Source organism: Ornithorhynchus anatinus, chromosome 4 (genome assembly GCF_004115215.2).
Source record: "Ornithorhynchus anatinus isolate Pmale09 chromosome 4, mOrnAna1.pri.v4, whole genome shotgun sequence".
Lineage (NCBI taxonomy): Eukaryota > Metazoa > Chordata > Mammalia > Monotremata > Ornithorhynchidae > Ornithorhynchus > Ornithorhynchus anatinus.
In genome coordinates this window covers 6958742-6983725 of record NC_041731.1, presented here as the reverse complement: position 1 = coordinate 6983725, position 24984 = coordinate 6958742, and the positions used below count along the sequence as shown (strand labels likewise).

At 53.1% G+C, this 24984-nt stretch overlaps 1 protein-coding gene across 2 annotated transcripts; it reads left to right on the top strand.

The window, feature by feature from the left end:
• The first annotated feature begins 8152 nt into the window (after window positions 1–8152).
• Window positions 8153–23962, top strand: LY6E (lymphocyte antigen 6 family member E). 2 transcript variants are annotated; one of them, XM_029063432.2, is made up of 3 exons: window positions 8153–8234; window positions 12142–12240; window positions 22759–23962. In XM_029063432.2, exons 1-3 carry the CDS (start codon window positions 8183–8185, stop codon window positions 22971–22973), a joined length of 366 nt encoding a protein of 121 aa, XP_028919265.1. In that variant the 5' UTR covers window positions 8153–8182; the 3' UTR covers window positions 22974–23962. The 2 variants fall into 2 exon arrangements, with proteins under 2 accessions (XP_028919265.1, XP_007667314.1); XM_007669124.3 differs by lacking the exons at window positions 8153–8234; window positions 12142–12240 and adding an exon at window positions 19563–19904.
• Window positions 23963–24984: the final 1022 nt, after the last annotated feature.

Below are 24984 nucleotides of genomic sequence, written 5' to 3'. Positions count from 1 at the left end.
TGGCTTTGCCCAAGATCACACAGCAAACAAGTGGCAGAACTGGGATTGCCCTTGACTTCCAGGTCTCTGCTCTTGCCCACTGAGTCATGCTGCTTCTCGTGTGCAGGATTTGTGCACGGGGGGCATGTGCAGGATTTCTACATCAAAAGTGATGGCCTCAATTGAGTCCCCATCCTGACCCTCCCAAAGCAGGTGTTGACTTGGTCAGGGGCCCAACCAACCTGGTGGGCTTCCACAGAGGCCAGGAGAACTTTCCAGAAGAACTTCCACTTAAAAATCTCTTCTCCCCACCCTGTATTCCACTTCCCTAATCTACCAGCATTTACACACCTTACTGCTTAACCACCAATTCACTCATCAGCTCCTTCCCTTCCTCCCTAAGAGACTCCCTGGAATTTACCTCCCTTACCCTCTGTTCTGTGTTTGTGATGAACTGAGAAAACCCATGTTTACTTCAAGTAGGTTATAATATAAACCACAGATGATCTTAAACTGATGTGAGATATGTAATGAAATGAATAGTCCAGGAAAGTCCTTGGGACTTGGTCTGTGGCCATTACATACCTTAGGTCCCAGTGGGAAGAGCACAGGCTTGAGATTCAGAAGACATAGGTTCATTCATTCAGTTGTATTTATCCGGCGTTTACCATGTGCAGAGCAGGTTCTAATTCCAGGGCTGCCACTTGCTTGCTGTGTGACCTTGGGTAAGTTATTTCACTTCTCTGGGCCTCAGTTTCCTGATCTGTGTGATGAGTAAATATCTGTTCTCCCTCCTACTTAAATCGTGTGCCCCATCAGTGATCTTGCCTGACCTGATTGTCTTGTATCTACCATAGTGTTTAATACAGGGCTTGACACTGGAAAAAATTCCATTATTATTTTTACCCATTACACAGGATAAAATGAATCTGTTCGATTCAAGTGTCAAAGAGAAGAATTTTTCCTTCCAAGAAACACGTATCTTTTGGCTGCATATGCTATGTACTCTTTGGGCTTCTTATCGTTAAACTAACACTCCTTGAATCTTTTGAATTACTGACCTGACAAAGCTCAAATCTTTACTGCCTTGAGCAGGTCCCCCGACTGGTTCTGAGGTTCGGAGTTCTCTAGTTCGTGTCCCAAGGTTGCACCTATCTCACAGGAGCCCTTCCAGAAGGCGAAAAGACTAAACAAACCAGCAACAGTGCAGTCTAGCAGAAAGAGTGTGGACACCTGGGTTTTGATCCCGGCTCCACCTCTTGCCTGCCGTGTGGCCTTGGGCCAGCCACTTCCCTTCTCTGAGCCTCAGCTTTCTCACCTGTACAGTGGGGATTAAATACCCACTATTCCCCCCCCCCCATCCGCCTTAGACGGTGAGCCCCAAGTGGCACAAGGATTGTGTCTGAATTTATCTTGTATCTACCTTAGTGCTTAGTTGAGTGCTTGACACATAAGGCATTTGCTAAACACTTACTAATATTTTAGTATTTCCCCAAGATGCTGGCACCACCTGATCTAGACCTCCAGCTCTACTCTGCTAAACCAGGCAGCCCCCATATTAACACCCACCCTGAGAGCGCTCCTTGAAGGTGAGATCATCTTAAGGCACCGGATGCTTAGGGCAAAGTTGGCATGGTGGTAGAAGAAGCATTTATTTAGCGTCTACTTGGTGTACTGCACTATACCAGGCTCTTGAAATAATAATAATGGTACTTGTTAGGTCCTTACTTTGTGCCAAGCACTGGGGTAGACACAAGGTAATCCAGTTGGACACAATCCCTATCCCCCCTGGAGCTCACAGTCCGAATAGGATCAGTTCCCCATTTTACGGATGAGGAAACCCGAGGCATAGAAAAGTGTAAGACCCAAGGTCTTACGGCAGACAGATGGCAGAGCGGGGATTAGAATCTAGGCCATCTAAGACCCAGACCTGTGCTCTTTCCAAGAAAGTGACAATACTATTACTTCTCCTCTTCCTCCTCCTCCCCTCTAGGGGTTTCCCACCAAACGTAGTGTCTCCAGGGGGTCCCCCAGGAGAGAGGTCTCACCTGCCCATCTCAGCCAGTGGCTGGTCCTGGAGGATTACTAATGTGTGCGGAGCTCAGTAAGCCTCCGATAAGATGAGAGCTCAGCAAACTCTGGAATGTCAATGACAGTGATGTTTAGGAAGATGATGGTCATAAAAGATCAACTTTGAAAAGCCCAAGATGCCAAGAGGGTGGGGATTTGACCTGCTGGGACACATCTCCTCTTCCCTCTGTGTGTTTTGGTGTTTGAAGAGAAAGTGGAGTGCTCTGGGCCCAGATGAGCACAAAAGCAGACTTGATTTGTCTCACGCAGCCCCGAGTTGAAGGGGCTGGAGCTTCTGGCCTGTAGCTTCCATCGTTCTCCAGTCACGGCATCCTGACCCATATTTTACAAGATGGGCTGACAGGAAGCTTTCCAAGCCGTCCCCAAGGTTTCTGTTTACTTCCCAATTTATAGAGCTTCCCTGCTGAAACCTAAACAGACCTACAGCTCTCCCCCGACACCGACCCACCCAGAACTAGGTCAGTGTGAAAAGCCTTCTGACTTCCTGTTCACCCAACGTGACTTCAGCTCCCTCCCTCCGATGGAGTTCTTAATCAAGGGTGTTAATTGAGCACTTATTGTGGACAGAGCACCGTATTAAGTGCTTGAGAGAGTTCAATAGAGTTTAGTCGACATAATCCCTGCCTTCAAGGATCTTACAGTCTGATGGGGAGTCAGAAACTAATATAGATGTGATAATAAGTAGGGGGAAACTAGTCCTCCAAGAAACAGGATAGGGTAGACTGATCTGACCTTGACACTCCTATGCTGAGGAGCTTTCGGCTTCTGTGTATCTCCCCTTCCCCATCGCCCCCCACTCTCTCCAGAGGCCGACTGCACCCCCGTCCTCCCTGCCGTACACCCCTCGGGTCCAGTTAGGTGGGGAAGCTGGGCCCAACATTCTGCATTTTATTCTAGGTCTGGTCCGCCAAGTCCACGGCCCCGGGTCCGGCTGACGCCTCGACTGACTGAACTCCGGGAGGCTGGCACAGCCCTCCCTCCCTGAGGGAGCCCCGGAAATGGTCATTAGCTTCTTCCACAGGCCCTAGGGTGGAGGCGGCCTGGGTTCGGCTCGGGAGAGGAGCCCACGTCATGGGGCTGTGGCCCCGGGGAGGCTGATTACGAGGAACAGGAGTGCTACTTTGCATGTGTACAGTCCCTTTCATCTGGGAATTATTATCGCTATTGCCGCTTTGTTCCCGCCTCCCAAGGACCTTGGGATGCTCTCTGGTCTATAAGTGTCAGAGGGGGTTATCCTTTTAGAGAGAGAGAGAGAGAGACAGCGAGAGAGAGCATGTGCTAGCTTACCATCCCTAGCCTCCGGGCCCAAGGCCCCATCCGGGACAATGTGGGACCATTGTTGGGATTCTCCCTCTCCTCGGGACCCCTCCTTGCCACAGGGAAGGGAAGGGCAGAGAGAGATCCAGAACAGGAGAGAGGAATGTTGATGAGCAAGAAGCTCCTGGAAGCCCAGCCAGTGAGGCAGTGCCCAGAAGTGGTTAGCCTGCCCACCCTGGGTTACAGGAACCATGGTGCAACTCGGCCAACACCCTTGTTGGCTTGTTTTCCTGCCACTCCTATCAGTCGGAGACCCGGGGCTTGAATGTTCCCGGTAATGCCTGGAGAAGAGGGACTTTCATTCAGTGGGGTACGGTTGGTGCATCGGCCTAGTTCTAGTACAGCGCTCTGCCCTGTGCGGGTCTTCGGGGACAGGGATCGGGTCTGCTAATTCTACTGTGTTCTTCCAAATGCTCTGTACAGTGCTCCACACCCAGTAAGCTCTCAATCAATAGTATCGATTTGGGCCACAGGGCTGCCTGGCCTCCACAGGCCATGTTTGATCAGTGTGATTACATTTTAATAACAAAATGGAATCCAGAATATCCTTCCGCCTGGATTGACCATGGCTTCGGGCATCCTGGCCTCCTCCTCGCCCCCGGCCCCCCCGGCCCACTTCCCCCCCAGGTTTCGGATTCAGAACTTCCACATTCCCCAGCTCAGCTTTGCTGCAAACTCAGCCTGCCCCAAGCCAGTAAACGCTGTGCCCGCGGGGCCCATCAACACCCGGGAGATAATGACATGGTGCCCGCCGCCCCCGCAGGAGAGCTGGAGCACTGGCACCGGAAACCTGCCCAGACGGGAGGGACGGGGGCAGGAGGCTCAGGCCAGGCGGTGGCGTAGCCCAGATGAAATATCAGAATAAATAGGGTGCGCTTGGCCACAAGTGTGGAGGATGGGTCTAAATTCATAAATGGTAAAGGCAGTTGGGTCGATATAGCTTTGGGTGCTGGGAATGAATTGCGGAAGGCTTCCTGGAGGAGACATGAGGACTTTGAAGATGGGGGCCCAGGCCATCGAGATCCTGGTAGAATAGAGCGTCTCTTCTTTCCCTGGGGAAAGTCCACTTCTTCTCCGTCAGCCTTTCTGCCTATGAGGACTGTGGGCCAATCCCACAGGGTGAACAACTCCTCTTCCATCCTGGTTGGCTCCCCATCCCCTTGATGGCTAAATCTGTGACATGGCTGCTCCCCCTGGGCCAGTGGACTGATCCCGCTGAGCTCAGGGAGGTAAAGCCCCCAAACGGTCGAAACGAGGAGGAGTGGAGCAGGGAGAACTTAGCCGGGCTCTCCCTCTCTCCAGGAAAAGAATATGTGCCTTTCGAGCAATCTCTCTCTTCTCCTGATGTCTCAAGACTTGGGTGGATTGCCATCTCCTTTCTGGCAGCGCCAAAGATAATTTCATTTAGATAATATGTGGATTCCTTTGTGAGTCAAAACAGAAGCGGCGAGGCTGCTGCCTCCGGGCTTCCGGGGCTATTTGAAGGGGTCCCGGGGGTTCGGTGACCAGGGACCAAGCTGGCATCCAGTGTCAAAGCTATAGGGGACAGTTAGTTTTTGTTTGTTTTTTTTTAAGGCAGGTGTCACCCAACTGGCTGCTGAGTCTGGCAGACAGAGAGCTGTCCAATATGACTTCTCTTGGCTCCTTCTGGCTCTGGAATGCTGTTTTCAGGCCTTCACTTGGGTTCGAACCAACCTCCTCTTTCCCAAGGGATGAGCCCATTTTCGGTTCCCTTCAAACCTTCCCATATTTCTGAAAAAGTTTTCCAGAGTCCTGCTGTGGACTAAAATAAGCCAGTTTGGCCTGTGACCCCAGCCCATTCTCCCTGGTCCTTCTGGCTAATTAAGTTAATTAGATTGTGTGCTAACATGGCCCCCTGGGCGGGAAGTCACTGACGACTGTCTCTGTTCTGGACAGAGATTGTCGCCCTGCTGTCGCTGAATAAACATTGCTTGATGGACACAGCTGATATGGTGTAATTGAGACAGCGCCCAGCATATAAAAAATGTGTTTCCCTGGCTGGATCCGCCTAGTTAGGTATTGTGACACCTACCCTCTCTTCCTGAGTTCCAGGGCTCTAGGGTAAGAAGACACCTTACCCCAGAAGGTCACTGTGCACAAGAAAGCTGAAACAGAATCCCACAGCACCAGAAATATGAATCAGAGAAGCCCTCCTGGAGAAGGTGGGCTCTCAGAAGGGCTTTGAAGATGGGGAGAGCCGAAGTTTTACAGATTTGAGGCGGGGAGGGGGGAGGTCCAGGCAGGAAGAAGGCTGAAAGCTGGGGGTTGGAGGTGGGTAAGTTGAGAAAGAGGCCCAGTGAGAAGATGAGCTTGGGAGGAAGGGAAATCGCAAACATGAATATGAATAAATAATTTAGAATATATAACTTAAAAATAGGTGCACAAGTGTTGTACCTAAAGTCCTCAGATGTTTCCGTTCGATGCGGAGAGGATGGGGCAACCACAGGAATGGGGAGACATGTACCCATCTGGAAAGAGAAGAGGCCGGAGGTCAGGAGGGGCTTTGGGGCTGGTGGTGGTGAACAGGTCTCAGACCTTGGCTCCAGTTCAGCCTGACCCAGGCCCCCGGGAAGGTGGTACTAGTCCCACAGGTCAAAAGGGCCTAGTCAGGATGCATCAGGAGCGGGGCGCCTCCCTCCACCCCGCCGTCACACAATCCATGCTCTAAAGCAGAGAAGCAGCGTGGCTCAGTGGAAAGAGCATGGGCTTTGGAGTCAGAGATCATGGATTCGAATCCCAGCTCTGCCACTTGTCAGCTGTGTGACTGTGGGCAAGTCACTTCACCTCTCTGTGCCTCAGTTACCTTGTCTGTAAAATGGGGATTAAGACTGTGAGCCCCACGTGGGACAACCTGATTCCCTTGTGTCTACCCCAGCGCTTAGAACAGTGCCCTGCACATAGTAAGCACTTAACAAATACCAACATTATTATTATTATTATTATTAAAGTCTGGGTAGGGCAACCACCCTGGCGAACACCACCCTATCTGGATACTGGGAGAGGGGGCAGAGAGAGGAGAAGGCAGTTCCTAGCCCTCCTGAGGATGACCTACAACCCTTAACCCCTAATGGTCCGATGGGGCGGGTGCCCATGTGGTAGATGGTCTTACTGATTCGGGCCCTGGCAGGGGCCGGAAGCAACAGGCATCTTTGTGTCCCATATCCTTATTTTAAGATCCCAACTTGCTTCCGCCACGGCCCAACGCTCGTGGATCCGTTTAAACCTACTCGGAGCCTCTGGCTACTTTCTATAGCCTTCTAGGTGAGCTAGAGGCAGTGGTGGAGGGAGCACTGTCCAGCCACCCTGGGGTATCTCCTGGGTTCTAATCCCAGCTTCACCTCTTTCCAGCTCCTTGATCATGGGCCAGTCACCTCACTTCTTGGTACCCCAGTTCCCTCGTGTTAAATGGGAATTCAACGCCTGTTCTCTCTCTCCCTTTTCAACTGGGAGCCCCATGTGGGACAGTCACTGCGTCCCAGCTGACTAGTTCATATTTATCCCAGAGTTTCAGTACAAGACTTGGCCCAAAGCGAGCACCTGACAAATACCCCAGCGATTATTATCCTTATCGGGAGGTTTGGGGTCCAGCCGGGCTCCTGCTGTGCTCCACGCAAAGGTACCATTCTTAGAAGAATGAGAATGAGGCACAAGTCAGCAGCAACTGCAGCGACAACAAGAGAGCTGCCCTTCAGTTTGAAGATGACCCCGGCCGTGGCAAGACTTGTACCTGAATCCAAAGAGAACAAATGAACAGATTGATAAATGCCCACGAGTTGTGAGTGCCTTGAAGAGGGATAACCTTGGAAGGCCTCCTGGAGAGGGTGGTCTTTCTGAAGGGCTTTGGAGAGGGGAAGAATGATGCGGTCAGTGGAGCTCAGGGAGAGGGAAGGGGGATTCCGAGGAGGAGAACTGAAGGTGAGGAGGGGCACGTGGATCGGGGTTGGCATTGCGATGCCACGTTGATGAGTGGAGGGAAGAAGCGACGGCTGACCTTAACTCCCTCTTTGAGCCCTGGCTCAGACCAGGGAGGTTCTGGGAGACCGTCCCTGCCAATCTGGGAACTGAACCTAACTGACCAGACCTCGTCCACCTTCCATTTCCTGCCCAGGCTGGAGCAAGAGCAGGGTCTGGTCTGGGCCCCTTCTGACCATCCCAGCGTGGCTCAGTAGAAAGAGTCCGGACTTGGGAGTCAAAGGTCATGAGTTTGAATCCCCGCTCTGCTACTTGGCAGCTGTGTGACTGTGGGCAAGTCACTTCACTTCTCTGTGCCTCAGTTACCTCATCTGTAAAATGGGGATTAACTGTGCCCCTCACGTGGGACAACCTGATTACCCTGTATCTACCCCAGCGCTCAGAACAGTGTCCTGCACATAGTAAGCGCTTAACAAATACCAACATTATTATCCCCTCGGTGGCTGGCAGCGCCCGGGTGGCAGGAGAGGGAAGTCTGAACCACTTCCTGAGGAACCTGGGTTCCCCCTGTTCTACCTGATTCGAGTGGTCTGGTGTTTTTTCAGAGGTGGCCTAGATGTGTCCTGACTGTTCCCTGAGCCCGGGCAGGGGTCTGGAGAGAACCTGGCAAGAGCAGGAAGCGAGGTCCCTGGACCTGGGCCGCAGCTCCCTCTGACTCAAACTCCGTTTGTTGTTCTAGGCTAATGGGGAGACTAAATTACTAGGGCCGTCTCGGGGCCCATCCCGCCCCCAGAGGGGCGGAGGGTATAAAATTCCGGGGGGAGGCATCCCTCTCTCTCCCGTCTGCCAGGATCCCTCGAAGATGAAGGTGCTCCTATCTGTGCTCCTGTTGGCCATCGCATCCTTGGGTCTCGGTAAGCTGGGCTGCCCCCTGGGCCTCCCCCTAGACCGCCCCCCCCCCCCGGGCTTATCCCCTGGATGACCCCTGGGCGGGGTTAGGAGCAGGACCAGGGGTCGGGAGGCGGGGCAGTCCTGAACTCTGGGCTCCATCTCTGGAAAGCCATTTTGGGTTCCGTTAATCACTTTCTGACCTGGGCTCCTCCCGGTTCTTGCTGAGCATGAGTGGGGCGAAGAGAGGGGAGGTCCATATTGGTCCCCAGGGTTGGGGGGCAGCCGACTCGGCGTTCCTGGGGGTCTGGCCGGCTGAGTCCAATCATCCCACTGGGAAACTGCTGCCTGGATCATCTTCAGCTCCCATCCTGCTTTCCTTTCTCTCCCGGTTGTTTTAACGCAGTTGACTGACATTTTCCTCCCAGGGCACCCTCACAGAATGCCCTCCTCCTCCCGTGCCCCTGCTTCCTTATGAGACGAGGAATGGGGCAGATCTTTCCAAAGCCGACTCTCGGTTGCCCCGGTGAGGGCATCCGGCCCAGGGTGACCTATGCGGGTTGGGGTCTCGGGCTCTCACTGGTTGAGAGTCTCTGACCTTTGCTCGGTGGCATCAAATCTGGCAGAGGGAGTCTCCTCCAGGCTCAACCGACCCGGCGCCTGGCTAGGCATCTTCCCTCTACCCCCTGCCTAGGTGCGCCTGAGTGCCATTTTGCTTTATCCCTTCCATTAATGTGGAAAACGGAGAGTTGTTTGCTCAGGGCAAACTGAGCCCCGCAAATTTCAGTTGTCAGTCATCGGTAGAACAGGGAGGAGAAATCAGTGGTCCTCAAACTCCGTCTGGAGACCCCGTTCCCCACCCCCCTTCCGCTAAATCAGCTTTGCTGCTAACCAGTCACTTGACTTCTTTTGGGCAAAAGGTTTTCTTCCCCCAGGTTAACTCAGCGTCTCTCTTTGTAACCTCTGCCGATCTCTCTCCCTGAAGCCTCTGCGCTGACTGAAGTCTGAGGAGCTGAATGTCCTGATTTTAAATGTCCTGATTTTAACTAACAAGTGATTTTAGCTCAGAATCTAAAAGAGGTCTTTGTGGTCACACCTTTACTTATGAGCTCTTTTCTTTCAAGGGATTCAGCAGCACATCTTCACCTGTGTCAGGTCCATTTCTCTCTTCCCCACCACTGATTATTGCATTTAAGCCCTTACTATTTGTCAAGCGCTGTCCTAAGGGCTGGAGTAAATACAAGTTAAGTAGGTCAATCGCAGTCTCCGTCCCACATGGGGCTCACGGTCTAGGAGAGAGAATGGTGTTGAATCCCCATTTTGTAGATAAGGCAACTGAGGCACAGAGAAGTTAAGTGAAAGTGGGCAATTGGCCGAGCCAGGATTAGAACTCACGTCCCCTGGAGACAGAGAACAGATTAGATTCCCCTCTTCACCAAGGCCCAGAGAGGTGAAGCAATCGGCTTATGGACACACAACAGTCAGATTGGAGGTGGAATTAGAACCCGGATCCCTGGCTCTTCTCTCCGGAAGTATTCCGCCACGGTGCACAGTGGGGTTTTCCTGCTTTTGACCGGGAGACCAGATCTGGGGCAGATTATGGGTCCAAAAGCTTGCTCAGGTGAATTGTAGCTGAAGCTCAGAAAGGAATTTCTACAAGGCGTCAGAAAGGGCAGAGATGCCCGGGATGAAGGGGGAAGCAGATTTGAGGGAGAAGGAGAGGATACGAAGGAAGTAGCCTATTTACCGGCCCTCTGGACCCAGACACTCCTGGGCAGGGCTGATGAGGGCGAAACCTCAGACACCGTCTGGGGAGAGAGAGAGAGAGAGTTGGGTTAAACAACAGGAAGCATTTCAAAGCCGAGGACGAGTGTGCAATCCTGGAGCTGTTTAAGGCATAAAGACACCCACACATTGGTTTGATTTCAACCATTCATTGGAGACAGGGGACCGGACAAGGTGACCAGCAAGGGGTTTGCGTTCCTGGTTGTGCCTTGAAACCAGCCCTGGTTCCACCCGGCTTCCTAGCAGCACCAGAAGGAGGGCTTGGCACATTTTATCTCGTTGGCAAGAGAGGGTGATGCCCTTGACACCTGCCACCTTCACAGAATCTAGGCCTAGAAGCATCAGGGGCAGCCCCACTGAAACAAATGCTGAGAACGGTGGAGAGCAGTTGTGGTAAGGGTATTTATTGGGCACCCTCTGGGTGCAACACACTATTCTAAACCCTTGGGAGAAGACAATGGAAAGAAAAAGGGTGGAGGAGAGAGAGTGAGTGAGAGAAAGAGGCTGACTGGAAATATCTAGAGAGCAGGGTCTAGGATCTGTTTCACGAGTGAGATGAGAGGAAGAGGGAGAGCTATTATAATGATAATAAGTGTTTACTACCGATCTATGACAAGCGCTGGGGTAGACGTGAGGCATTCCGATTGGATACAGTCCCTGTCTCGCATGGGGCTAACAAGGAAGAGGAAGTATAAATCTAAGAGGAAAAATAGGCATTGAATCCCCAGTTCATAGATGAAGCAGGTGCAGAGCAGTTAAATGACTTGCCCAAGGTCCCACAGCATCCAAGTTTTGGAGCCAGCAGGCCGGGGGAGCCCCGGGATGGACATGGAAGGGAAAAAGAAACGATGAGTGGGGCAAGCCAGGAGACGCGGGGAGGAAAGTGGGACGGGGACAGGGAAAGTGTGTCTCTAGGAAGAGAGGAACTCACCAGTGTTTCCTGGCCGCAACCCCAAGAGGCACCCCCACCTCTGTGTGGCTGTCGCAAATAAAGGATGGCCTGTGGCGGTCTAGGCCACGGGAATAGTCCTCGTTCAGAAAGTGGTCCCCTTGAGGTAGCTCAATGCATACTAAACCTTCTCCCACCTGGCTCCTTTAGCAGCTAACCCCATTCTGCCTTGTCCTAACACTGACCCCCGACCCTGACCTCTGACCCTCACCATTTTCAGAACAGGCCCCTCCCCTGAGGGTCTCCATTTCCCCACCATTTCCAGGCATCCAGTTTTTCTTCCCTCTCTGCTCCCCAGCCTGGTGGGTGGCCAGCCCCCTGCCCCCACCCTTCAGGAGTTAGGTGGGCTAGAAAGGAACACTAGCCCAGGGGCAGGCTGCTGTGAGGTGGGAGAGCAAGATTCCCGGAATCCCACAGCTCAGGCTTGGACCCCCAAGCCGTGGAGGTCAGGGGAGGTGTATCCCCTTTCCCTGGGACCCCCGCCTTCCCTAGCCCCCCCAGCTGCTCACATGTTCCAGGTGGTCAGTCGGTTGGGAGCAAGCGGAGAAGCAGGGTTGCTTGGTCTTGTCCGGATCAGGCAGGGACACTGGGCATGCTCATTGATGACAGTGGCCCTCTGAGACTTTAGGGACCCTGAGAAGATCCCCCCCCAGATACTCTGAAAAGTCTTGTGGCTGCCACTCCCTATAAAGGATCCTCCCCTGAAGGTCAATGGCCCTGCTGCTCCTTCCCGCCCCAGTCCCCAGCTCTATCCCAGTCTCTCCAAGGAACCTTGGCCCCATCCATAGGGGTTCCCTCCCTGATGGTCGTTTCACCCATGGCCGCTTCCCCGGAGGACTATAAGGCTGAGCAACCTAAAAGGCCGTCTTAAATATTTCAGCTCAGAAAGGAGACTTGAGAACAGACCCCGAGGTCAAGTCGACCACCCCCCACCTCCAGGCTTGGCGACCCCGAGCCAGTCAAGCCAGGTTCGGACCAGAGACGGTGGACGTTAGCGGACTCTGTCTCCCGGGCTACCTGGGTGGGTGGCGTCCTGTTGTCCTACCCGCTAGTGCCAGTGACTCCTTTCGATTGGCTAGCCCAGCTCCCTGGAAGGGAGAGAGAGAGAGGCCCTGCCCGTTTCCCCACGGTGGCCAGCGGCCAGATGGTCCCCGGGCCCTGCGGACCACTTTGACGTGACTTGTGCTTTCCGTTCCCAGCTCAGTCCCTGCAATGCCACGTGTGCTGTGGCCATGAGAACTGCGAGTCTCTGGTGGAGTGCTCTGCGACAGACAAGTACTGTGTTATTACCAGGGCAAGTGAGTATCGGCACGTCTCCCACCTCTTCAGAGAGACACGGCCGGGCCTAGACTAGGGTAATAACCCTCCCCGGACCCTGGGGGTCCACCCACCGCTACTCCGAGACCTGTGAGGGGGGTGTCGGTACGGACCGGGCCTGGGGAGGCCTCTGGCCTGTGAATAGCTCATTGGGACTGGGGAAGGCAAGGGGATGTGGGACTGGCTTTGGGGCCCCACAGGTGAGTTAGTTGCCTAGTAGAGACCCAAACCAAGGGACCAGACCAACAGCCTCAGTTCAGATGTACCCTCAAGGCGTGACGGTCCGAGCCCACAGCCCGACTCTCTCCGGCCAGCCGGGGACCTGATGTCGGACCCCTCCTCTCTCTGGGCCTCTCTTTTCCCGTCAGTTTTACAAGGGGAAGGAGGGAGGGACGTCACCCGACCGGCTCTTCTTTGGGAGAGGGCTAGCAGATCAGAGTGACAAGATAGGCTGCAGATAGGAACTACAGGGCCAGGCCGGGCTAAGTCACAAAGAGTGCTCTGTCCAGGTCCGCCTAGGTTCTCTGAGGGGATTTAGAACAGGGCTCGAGCTCAGCTACCTTCAGGATGTGGTGTGGCAGGGCCTGGTGGACCCATTTCACTGAGGAAGCTGAGGCTCGGGGAGGTGAAGTCATTTGCCTGTGGTCTGTGGCTGACCAGGTGGGAGGAAGCCATGCTGGTTTCCAGCCCCCTGGCTGTGGAGGCAGAACACGGGCCGGGAGCTGGAAAGACGGGCCCCCACAATGCCCCTATAGAGGCCCAGGCTGGGTAAGTCTCTGGGCTGGGCTGGTCAGGCCCATGTCACTTGGGCAGTGCAGGCCCTCTCCCCTGCCCCACACTAGGAGAAATGGCTCTGGAGGGCTCTTTTTCCCCTCCTCCCTACACCTCTATGAAGACCCACCCCATTTCCCCCCTTCCAGAGTCCTTGGGTTCTTCAGGATTCAGGGGGACCCTGGAGTTGGCTACCCTGAGGAGGGGAGAAATTAGCTGCCAGCCTCAAAAAGGAGTCATCTTTTTATGGTATTTAAGTGCTTACTATGTGCCAAGCTCTGTACTAAGCACGGGGTAGATAAAGGTAATCAGGTTGGTTGCATTCCCTGTCCTGTATAGGGCTTACATCTAAATACCTCTTTTACAGATGAGGGAACTGAGACACAGAAAAGTTAAATGATTTGCCAAGGTCACGCAGCAGACGAGTGGCAGAGCCAGGATTAAAAGCCAGGTCCTGACTCCCAGGCCTGTTCTCTTTCCACTAGACACTCTGCTTCCTATATACTCTGCTGATATATTATGCTGGGGCAGAAATATAAGAATCGAGTTAGGCGACTAGGCGAGTTAGGCGGGTCCCTATCCCACACTGGGCTCACAGACTAACAAGGCAGAAGAACAGGTTATTTTTTCTCCAATTTTAAGATGAGGAAACTGAGGCCCAGGGAAGTTAAGCAACTTACCCAGTCACGCAGCAGACAGGTGGCAGAGCAGAATCTAGAACCTAAGTCTCCTGATTCTCAGATCAGTGCTCTTTCCACTAGACCAAACTGCCTCTCTATTCCTTAATCCTTCCACATTCGAGACTCTAGTCAATGTAGTATCCAGCTCCAATCCATCAGTCAACTGATATTTACTGAGCACTGACTCTGTACAAAGCGGTCCCTAAGAAGCTGCCCAAACTTGCTATGCCCTTATTCGTTTCCATGGGATAAGAAGGGTCATAGATTAATATCATCTCCATTTTCCAGTTGGGTGAAACTGAGGCCCAAAAAGCTTACAGTAGGCCATGAGTTTACAGCCTAGAGGCTTCAGAGGCAGAGTTCTCTGGTTCCAGGTCTGGTTCTGCTCCCGGCTACTTTATGGAGAAGCAGCGTGGCTCAGTGGAAAGAGCAGGGGCTTCGGGGTCAGAGGTCATGGGTTCGAATGCAGAATCCACCACTTGTCTGCTGTATGACTGTGGGCAAGTCACTTAACTTCTCTGTGCCTCAGTTACCTCATCTGTAAAATGGGGATTAAGACTGTGAGTCTCATGTGGGACAACCTGATTACCCTTTATTTACCTCAGTGCTTAGAACAGTGCTCTGCACCTAGTAAGCGCTTAACAAATACCAACATTATTATTATTACTTTTACCTACCTCTGGACCACCTCTTCCAGAGCCCCCCTCCATCCCTTCATTTTATTTATATATATTCCATTCATTTATGTTAATGTCTGTCTCTCCCTCTAGACTGTAAGTTCATAGTAGGTAGGGAGTGCCTTACCAACTCTAGTATATTGTACTTTCCCAATCTCTTAGTACAGTGCCCTGCACTAGTAAGCATTTACTAAACCTGATTGAGTGATTGATTCCAGAGCTCAGGATGGTCTTTCAGAGGGCAGATTTGCCCCAGGGTAGGCTAGGGCGAGGTGGGGGGTGGGACTGCCTTGAGGCACTATTTCGTTTTTCTTCAGGGGCTCCAGCCCTCAGAGGGTAAGATGAGTTATTCTAAGAGGAAAGGCCCCTCATATGTTCCTCCCCAAGGACCTTGAGTCCACTTAGTGCCGGGCCCGGGGAGAAGCCAGGCAAGGGCCGTGAGGATGGTGGTGCCATGAAGCTGGGCAGAGACCATACGGAGGCTGGGAAGGCGGTGGATTTGAGCTGTGCAATGACCCCACAGAAGCTGGGAGGGTGGTACAGTGGAACTGTTCAGTGACCCCACAGAAGCTAGGATGGTGGCGCGGTGGAGCTGTGCAACGACCGCAAAGAGGCAGGGATGGTGGAGTGGCAGTGTGCAGTGACCACAGAAGCAGGGATCCATAAAGTGTGGAATCTAAGGAAGGCTGAGAGTTGGGCTGGCGGGAGCAGCCTTCCCGACATCTTATTTCTCCTAAGGTCAAGCCCAGCTAATGATGGCGCCATCCTGGCACTAACAGGGGAGACGCCATGAGAACGCTTAAATGCTAGTGAGATAATCAGGTGCCTGAGGTTAATGACAGGATGAGAGGTGCTTTGAGATCCACAAATGATAATCCCTACCCTGGAAGTCAGTCCGAGTCCAGTGGGCTATGATTAACCTGGTTTCCTGTGACAAGGGGCTATAATGCAGCCCGAGTCCTCCCACCGGCCTGGGACGTTTGATCCTGGAGCCTATCTCCCTAATCTGTTGATATCGGGTGACAGATTCCCTCCTAGAGGGGCTCTGTCAGACCCTAGTGATTCCCCAGTGACTTATTGATGTGATCTCTTGGCCCTGGAGGAGCTGTAAACCTGCATCCTGCGGGCACAGGGCCAGATGAGATCTTGAAGCCTGGACCAGGGCACGGGGAGACTCGGATGCATTTTCCCGGCTGCGCAGAGAGAGGTGTGTGGCGGTTCCTGGGGTCCGGTCTTATGGGGGACCTTCTGAACATCCACCCCGAAAGACCAAGAGGCAGAGGCCAGAGATGTGCCTCAAAATGGTGGGAGGCTGGATGAGTTGGGGCTCCGGCTGAAACAGTGGGATGAGCCGGCCCAAAGAAGAGGTTGCAGGGGACTCAAGTGAGTGTCAGGGGAATTGGGGGGTGGGGCTCACCAGGAGGCAGATGTTCCCTGCTCCTCTTGGACACCAGACCAAGGGGTCCAGTCTTGGACTGGTCTGGTTTGGACGCCAGACCGGCCCCACCGCTGGTGTCCGAGCGCATCCCTCACCCGAATGTCCGGTGGCCAGGATAGGTACCCGATTGCATCTCGGTGGGCACAGCTGGCAAGTGAGCAGGACACACTCTCTCTCCAAGACACCCTTATGGATGTAGTCTCGCCGTCAGTGGAGACATCTCTGAACCAAAGCATGGTTCTCTTATTCCTGTTTCTGAGGGCAGGATTAGAGGAAAGAGGCTTTATTCTGTAGCTGGAGGGATTTAAGTTAGACATTCAAAACAACTTCCCGAGAGCAAAGGATGAGAGATCCTGGGAGGAATTGAAGAGGGAAGATGTGGAATCAATTAAGGAAATCTTTAAGAAAAAGGAAAACTGTTCTGTCGGGAGGATAAGGCCCGGGGACAGGCTATTGCAGAAAGTCATGGAGTCTCTGTCCCTGGAGGTCTTTAAGGAAAGAACAGACACCTATCCTGTCCTAGGTGGTTAAGTCGTGCACGGTTCTAGAAGCAGGAGGTTGGACCAGTTGACCTTTTGGGGGCCCACTTGACCTGAGGAGTCTGAGTTCTGTCATAGCTCAGGGAGGCTCAAAGTACTAATCATAGGATGGACCAGATAATGATCTCTTGCTGTTGCTTCACATCCAAGGAGTCAGTGAGTGTGTTGAGGCTTCAGATGGGGCTGGTGGAGATGAACCACCCAGTGTAATTCTAGTGTATTCAATCTCCCATCATCCTCCCTACTCAGAGCCGGGGTATCTCAGTCACATCTAGACGATAGATGCTAATGGAGAAGAGAGATGACGTGGATAAAGCTACCCCACGGGTAATACAAACCGGGGAAGACGTTCTGAGCTCCAGTGGGTTAGAGAGGGAGGGAGATTTGGGGCCTGGCTGGCTATCCGCTGGGGCAGCCCTAGATAAGGGCAGCCGGGGTCCAGCTGTGGGCAGGAAGCACAGAGTGCAAGCCAAACTGGCAAATTTGTGGTTTGCGACGGCTTCGAAAGCCCGGGACCGAGATGGTTGAACTCGCAACTTCCCGGAAACCGTGGCAAGTCTGGCCCCTTTCCAGTCTGCCGGCCGTCTGTCCAAAGCTCATGCCCTTTGGACTTCTCCTCTGGGCCTTCAGATCATCGTCAGAGTCTTTCACCTTTCTCCTCGGAGGGTCTGGACGAGAGCTTTCGGATGGGAGCACCGCAGGAGAAATAGCTTCTGGAGCAGGGTGGTCAGTTATCTGAACGGGAGCACTGCAGGAAGGATACGACTTTTGGAGCGGGATGGTCAGTTGTCCGGACCCCAGTCTGCTCGGACCCAGCACTCTAGGCAGGGTCTGGTACTAGGTCCTGGGGAAGGGTCCGAGGGAAAACAGGAAGTGGTTGGAAGTCTGAGAGGGGGGCGATGAGACAGGTACCCTAATTGTTCTGGGCTCTGCAGGAAGGAGCAGAGAGGGGAGGAGGGGAGGTTCTGGCCTTTAGGGGCTGACTGACCATCAGAAAGGGGAGACAGAACACATAAACACGCACATGAGCACCTAAACATATATACACACATACACACGTCGAGCTACTCAAACATTCAGGAAGACGGAAAGACATTTAGAATATAAACTGCTAAATCGTAGTCATATAATTACTGAGGCACGTGTAAAGCTTAGCGGTGACTGAAAAGGTTGGTGAGAAGCAGCAGGGCCTGGCAGAAGGAACTCCGGCCTGGCAGTCAGAGGACCCGAGTTCTAATCCTGTCTCCACCACTTGCCTGCTGTGGGACCTTGGAGAAATCACTTAACTCCTCTGTGACTCGGTTTCCTCATCTGTAAAATTGGGATTCAGTACTTGTTCTCCCTGTCTCTTAGACTGTGAGTCCCATGTGGGACAGAAACTGTGACTGCTCTGATTAACTTGTTTCTACTTCATTCTTTAGTACGGTGCTTGACATATAGTAAACATTTAACAAACACCTCAGTGATTATTATTACAGAGGGCCAGTCAACTGGAGCTCATCTGGCAAGGCATTTTGGGTCTCCGTAGCTTAGGATGTGTCTGTTATATTGTTTTAGAGAAGCAGCGTGGCTCAATGGAAAGAGCACGGGCTTGGGAGTCAGAGGTCATGGTTTCGAATCCCGGCTCTGCTACTTGTCAGCTGGGTGACTGTGGGCAATCACTTAACTTCTCTGTGCCTCAGTTACTTCATCTGTAAAATGGGGATTAAGACTGTGAGCCCCATGTGGGACAACCTGTCCACTTTTTATCCTCCCCAGCGCTTAGAACAGTACTCTGCACATAGTAAGCGCTTAACAAATACCATTTATTTTTATTTATTTTACTCTCCCAAGCACTTACACACTGCTCTGCAAAAAGTAAGTGTTCAATAAATGCAAGTGACAGACTGATTGGAAGAGGGAAGGAATGGGGTTTGGGGTAGAAGCATTATTTCTGGTGAAGAAGTAATACTTGTGAAGGGTTGAAGGGGAGGCTATAAATACCTCAAAGCAGGATCAAGCAGTGGTTTGCGGGGAGTCACCTGTCCTTGGGGAGAGGGGTTGCATCTGTGGAAGGGCATCATTAGAGTTGAGCACCAGGCTGCTTACTTTTATGAGAGGAGGGCTGCCCCTGGCAAATGGGGTGTTCCCCCTGCCAAAAATAAAAGGGTGCTTTGTTTTTGAAAGGTCAAGGAGTTGTAAATACAGATCTTTAGCCCAGCCATCTACAAGCAACTGGTAGTCAGGAAGCAGAGGACTGGGCCCCACCTCACACTGGATGGTCAGTTTGGAAACCCAAAGTCCCTTCTCATCTTGGATCTCTGATTTCATTGGATTAGTTCTCTCCAAGGTCTGGGCAGGAAGAATATCCCAAAGGAGCTTCCCAAGCCCTTAGGGAGAGTAAAGGAAATCTCACCCCCACCTCTGGACTCCAGAACCCTTTCCCCTTTTCCGGTTGGGAGCCTGGCTGGGGAATCTTCAGGAAGTCTTGGCTCACTCATTCATGAAGTGGGTGGGGAGGTTAGATGAGCCTCTCAGAGCACTTACTAAAATTGTACAAAATTGGCTTTAGTCCCAGCTGTACTTCCCAGGGCTCTTTTCAGTCACCTTCCCCCAGCGGTGACATAATTTAGAACAGCCCCGCAGACTCCAAGTCCACGGGTAGTTCCCACAAAGGAGATAGAGGGGAGACATATTGAGTCCCTTCCCCAGGCATGCTTGGACAAGGCTTTTTACCTAGGAGGACAAGGTAACATCGCTGTGTCTCCTCCAACCCAAAATTGGTTGGATTCTTCCGTCCATCTGCCCTGCAAACAAGGATTCTTTTTTGGATTAGTGAATCTAACAGAAACTCATCCTCTCTGAGCACAGTCCCCCCGGCCCCCACCCTCTTCAGGGTCCTCTTCCCCTTCTCTCTACCACCCTGAGAGCCCCTCTGTTCGGCCAGTTGCCATCTATGTGCTGGGGACTTCTACACCAGGGCTTGGGGGGCCAGGGCAGGGGGTTTGGGCAGGCAGTCTAATTGACGAGATCACACACCCAATCGGCAGGTATCATTTCTCTGCAGACGCAGTTAAGAGGACCCCAGTGAATTGAGGGAGAGGCGTGGGACGCAGATTGGCTGGCAGTCAGAGTGGGAGGGGATAAACCTTTGGAAGAGGTGGCCCTGAGCTGTCACTTTCACTGAAGTTACTGCAGTCATTTTAGCCTCAACGAGAGCATTCTGATTCAGCCAGGCCCTTGACATATGCTCCTCCCAGGGACTAACATGACCAGACCACAGATGGGGAAAGTGAGTTACGAAAAAGCCAGCGAACCTTGAAGAAAGTCAGGCACGCAGCCAGCCCTCCTTTAATCCCAGCTTTTCCTCAATCTCTGATGCACTCAACCACGGTTTCTCTCTGGGACGCCGGGAGGCTTGGATGGGAGAGACAGAGCAGCGCAATCTGAATGGGGATGGATTCGCTCCAAGTCCAGCAGGCGCTTCTGCTGTCTCCAGGGCTGCAGAACCCACGCGTTTAAGTCTCCGTGAGACTGGGCGGGAGACGGATGATCGGAAAGGTGACCCCGTTGCTGTGCTGAAGCCAAGCCTGAGCGATTATCCGGATCGTTCAGGCCCAGAATAGTCTGCTTTGGCCTGAACATCCTACTAGAGGGGAGAGCTGGGGGATGTTTTGCTTGGATGATGTGGATTTGGGGTCCTTGCTGTTCATCTTTCACTTCACTCTGTGCTGTGTGGACTGGAACCAGAGGCTGCCCCACTCCCCTGTGCACTGATGCCTTTCTGGGGAGCAGGAGGCCTTCCTCTGAGGTCGTCTGGGATTTTGCGAAGGCGGGGAGGTTGACCGGAGCCCTACTTCCCTCCCACAACCCACTAGGCCCCTCCCTCGCCCACCACACTCTCTCTGGGCCGATCTGAGGAAGCGGCCCCTTCTTTTGCCTACAAAACTATTTCCTGTTGGGGTAGGGAGGGGGGAGAGTTTTCTGGAAAACAGCAATGACCAGGCAGACAATGGAAAAAGTCCAGAAGTATAGCAACCAGGAGTCCCCTGCTAAGGAGTCACTCCTCTGGCAGCCCCGGTGGAGACGGGATCGGGCAGTGCCGGCCTGAACCTTAAGATTTGGCCTGGGCAGCCCTCCATGCCCATTAGCTGGAGATCCTCTCAGGGAAAGGGAGATTCTGAACAGTCAGGGCAGAGGCCCAAGTGGGTGGCAAAACATCCAAACTTTTTCCAGGAGGCCTCACAGCCCACTCCAGCCATAAGCTTGGTCACTCTTGGCTCCTCCACAGGCCTGGTCACTCCACTTGCCTCAATTTCCTCCTCTGCGATATGGGGAGAAGGTACCCAGAAATCCTCTTTCTTAGACTGTGAGCCCCCTTTATCTTGTAGGTATCCTGTAGACCCAGGGCTTAGTAGGGTATTTAACATATAATAAGCGCTTTACAAATACCACGATCATATTATTAGGAGGGGTTGTGGGGTGCTGCTTGGCTTTGGGTGGCTAATCATCAAGTTCTGGACTTGGGTCTGAGAATCTGGACATCTCTTTGGTTTCTGTCTTCCCACTCTCTGAGGATGCTCCTGCCCGTGAAACTTTATTATCGAACCATTCTGCGATCTGCCCTATTGTCAGAGGTCTAATGGGAATCAATTTCTGAGCTTCAAGGATGAGTGGGGAGCTAAAGAGGAAGCAAATCCCCCCTTTCCCCCAGCAATCTGGGAGGGCCTCAGGGAACCCCCAAGCCCATGTCTCCCTGAGCCTCCTGCACCCCAAAGCAGTGATTTCAAAGCATTGATTTCACACCGCATTGATTTTACATTGACGTGAGATGCATTCCTTTCATTAAGAATTCCAATTATTAAGCTAAATCTAATCCCTGGGGAATTCCTGCTGGAGAAAAACTGCTAGGCTTTGGATGCTGCATCGTGGTCTTGGGTCAGTCACTTAACCCCTCTATGCCTGTTTCCCGATTTGTTCACTCTCAGGGCAGTGTCATTTATTTTAAAAATAGCTAATCAAAATGCTTTGAGCTCCTTGGAGAGAGGGACATAATGTGTGATTTCTCTGGGCATAATTAGTGTGAGCTCCAAGGGGCAAAGGGACTGTGCCCTGCCTGATTATCTTGTATCTATCACAGCACTTAGTAATAATAATAATAATAATAATGTTGGTATTTGTTAAGCGCTTACTATGTGCCGAGCACTGTTCTAAGCGCTGGGGTAGACACAGGGGAATCAGGTTGTCCCACGTGGGGCTCACAGTCTTAATCCCCATTTTACAGATGAGGTGACTGAGGCACAGAGAAGTTAAGTGACTTGCCCAAAGTCACACAGCTGACAAGTGGCCGAGCCGGGATTCGAACCCATGAACTATGACTCCAAAGCCCGTGCTCGTTCCACTGAGCCACGCTGCTTCTCTTACAGTACAATTACAGTACTCTCTTACAGTACTGCTTCTCTTCTAGTACAATTCTTGGCACAGACTAAGCGCTTAACAAATATCACAATTATTACTTGGCCCATAATTAAGGACCTAAATGTTATTATTATTAGAATTATTATTATGTCACTGCTCTCATCACCCCCACAGCTTTAAACATGGGCTGTCCCATCTACTCATTGCAGGGAAAATCCCCAGACTGACAAACACACTGAGCCTTTGGGAGCAAACAACTATGGAGAGAAACTCCAGTCTGCATTGCCGGAAAAGAGAGAGGCCAGAAGAGTGAAGGAAAGGCAGAGAGGCGGAGGGGAGGAAGGAGACGAGGGAAAGCCAGACAAGGAAATAGAACGAAAGCTCCCAGGCCCAGCCACTGCCATCGGTGTTCCCCAACCCCGCCTCACGCTGAGCCACCCTCAATCGATCGTATTTACTGAGCGCTTGTTGTGTGCAGAGCTGTATTGGGAGAATGCACCATAACAGAATTGGTAGACACATTCCCTGCCCACGGAGAGCTTACAGTCTAGAGAGGGAGACAGACATTAATATAAATAAATGAATTATGGATATGTACCTAAGTGCTGTGGGGTTGGGAGAGGGGTGATCCAAGTGGACAGTTGCAGAAAGGAGTGGGAGAAGAGGAAACGAAGGCTTAGTCAGGAAAGGTCTCTGGGTGGAGGTGTGATTTTAATAAGGTTTTGAAGGTTGGGGGAGTGGTGGTCTGGGGGTCGTGAAGAGGGAGGGCGTTCCAGGCCAGAGGCAGAATGTGGGCTTGATGTGGGCGATGAGATAGATGAGATGGAGGTACAGTGAGTAGGTTGGCATTAAGAGGGGCAAAATGTGTGGGCTGGGTCATGGTAGAAGGGGGCAAGGTGATGGAGCTCTTTAAAGGCTCGGGGGGCCAGGAGACCCCCACTGAAGCCCTCAAAGCCTCCCTAGATACTGACCCTGTCTGTCTTCTTTCGCCACACAGCCAACCCCAGCGGGATCCTGGTCATGAAGTCCTGCGCTCCGACCTGCCCCAACAGCACGGTCTCGTCGGACGGCCGGGCCCTGTCCGTGTCCTGCTGCCAGGGGAACATGTGCAACCGCAGTGCCGCCACGGGCGTCCGGGGCAGCCAGGCCATGGTGTGGGCCGCCGCCATCTCCGCCAGCCTCCTCTGTGCCCTCTTCCGGGCCCGGTTGTGAGCGGCGGGCCGGCCTCCCGCTGGCCGAAGGGCTGATCCTCTCACCTGCCGGCTCTCCGTCTCCCTTCCCCTCCCCACTCCCTTCTCACATCTCCCGGGGCCTGCCCACCTCTGGGTCTCCTTCGGTCTCCGGCCAGGCCGGGCCTCAGTCTCCCCTCTTCCCTTGACCTGTTTCAGGGAACAGTTCTGTCACAGAGCGGGAAGGGCGCCAGGGAGAGGCAGAGGTGCCAAAGCCCAGCTGCCCTGCTACCCCTGGACTAGAGACTAGATGCCCTCTCTGCCCCCGAGACTAGGGCCGGATGCGGTTAGAGGCCTCTCCCCAGTCTCAGCCCCCACCCTCCTGCCTCTGGTGGGTCTATCTCTTGTGAATGTAGAGTGGGGCAGGGGCTGAGGGCTCTGGGATTTCCCATAAACCTGGGGGAGCTGCAGGAGAAGAATCAGAGATGGCAGCCCCCAGTCCTCTTCTCAGAAAGTGGGGAAAGACCCCCCGCTATTCCTTTCCTCCAAATGAGCTTCCACCCCCGGAAGAGGATTCAAAAGCTTAGTACAGTGCTCTGCACTCAATAAGCGCTCCAAGAATGCCATCGATCGATCGCCCGTAAAAATATCCCAAGAAGCATTACGGTCCATTTCCTAAGGCTGATGGACCCCGATGCCCCAATTACCCTATCTGGGTATTTTGGAAACCTCAAGCTCCCCTGGCCCCAGGAGCCGTCGTGAAAATTTCCACCCGGAGAAGTCCGGTTTCTGGATCTTAACTGAAGCCAATGGGCCCCGTGATCGACTGACCACAGGAAAGTGCTCCGGGGCTCAGATGGGTCAACCAGGCCGGGAGGCGATATCCGGGAACTGGCCTGTGAAAGGAGGCTCCATTTAATGGAGGGTGGCTTTCGACAGGGTCTCCTTTCAACAAGCCACCCGGCACGATGTCGTGGTTATAATGATGTTGTGGTTATAATGACAGTGCATGCTGGGTGACGGGTGGGCAGTGAGAAGTGGGTGGGGGCGGGGGAGGGACGGGGCTGGGTGTTTTCCTCTGAGCAGTTTGGGGGAAGGGGTTGGGGCCGCCCAGTTGTGCGGGGAAGCTGACTGTGAGTTCGAATTATCCTCTGAGCGGCGGGGTGGTCCCTGGGAGTGTGTGGTGCTTTCCGTTTCCTCCCTCCCGACCGGGGGCTGGTGACGCTGACCTACCCCACAGGGATGTTGTGGGGAAACAGCGAATAAAATCCTGCCCAAGCCCGAGCGCCCCTCTGGAGAATTTGGTTACGCCAGTCCCGTGGACGCAGCAGATTTCTCGGATTGGCACGGAGGCCGAAGGCCTTACGTACGGTTTATCCCCATAATCCGGGGCACTTGCCATTAAAACTCCCTCCCTCTCCCATAATCCACCCTGGCGTGTCGCCCCGGGCAGCCTTGACGAGGACGCTCCTACTGAATAAGTTTTCTGACTAAACACCACCCACTCATGTCCCTTCCGTCTCCCACACAACCATTTCCCCCCACCTGCTCCCAGCTCCCAACCCGTTGCCTTTAGGGAGCAAAACACCCTCAGATCCACCTCCCCTGCCCAGCCCACATCCCCCCAGGTCTTCCCCCTCCCCACTAAAAAAAGCCAGGTGCCCTACATTTCCTTTTCAGCACCTCTTTACACAGTCCCATTGTTGGTCTATTGGGAAGAACACTGCTGTGGGAATCAGGGCACCTGAGTTGCAGTTCCAGCTCTACCTTGCTGGGGCTGTGCTAACCATGGTGAAATTTTCTTTCCGGAACAGCGGCTCGGGCCTTTCGCGAGGGGGAGAGGTCCGGGGGGAATCCTGACCAACTGCCGGCTTAGGAGGAAGGCCACAGCCCCTACCAAGTCGCCGCACGCTTTGGCCATAAACGGGTCCTCACCTTAAAGCAAACAAATCTCTGCATGCCGTTGGAAATACGCAGCACTCCGTGCCCCAGCGGGGATACGAGGTGGCGAAAGGCTAGGCTCAATTCCTGCAGGCTGCTCCCCTGCCCTAGGA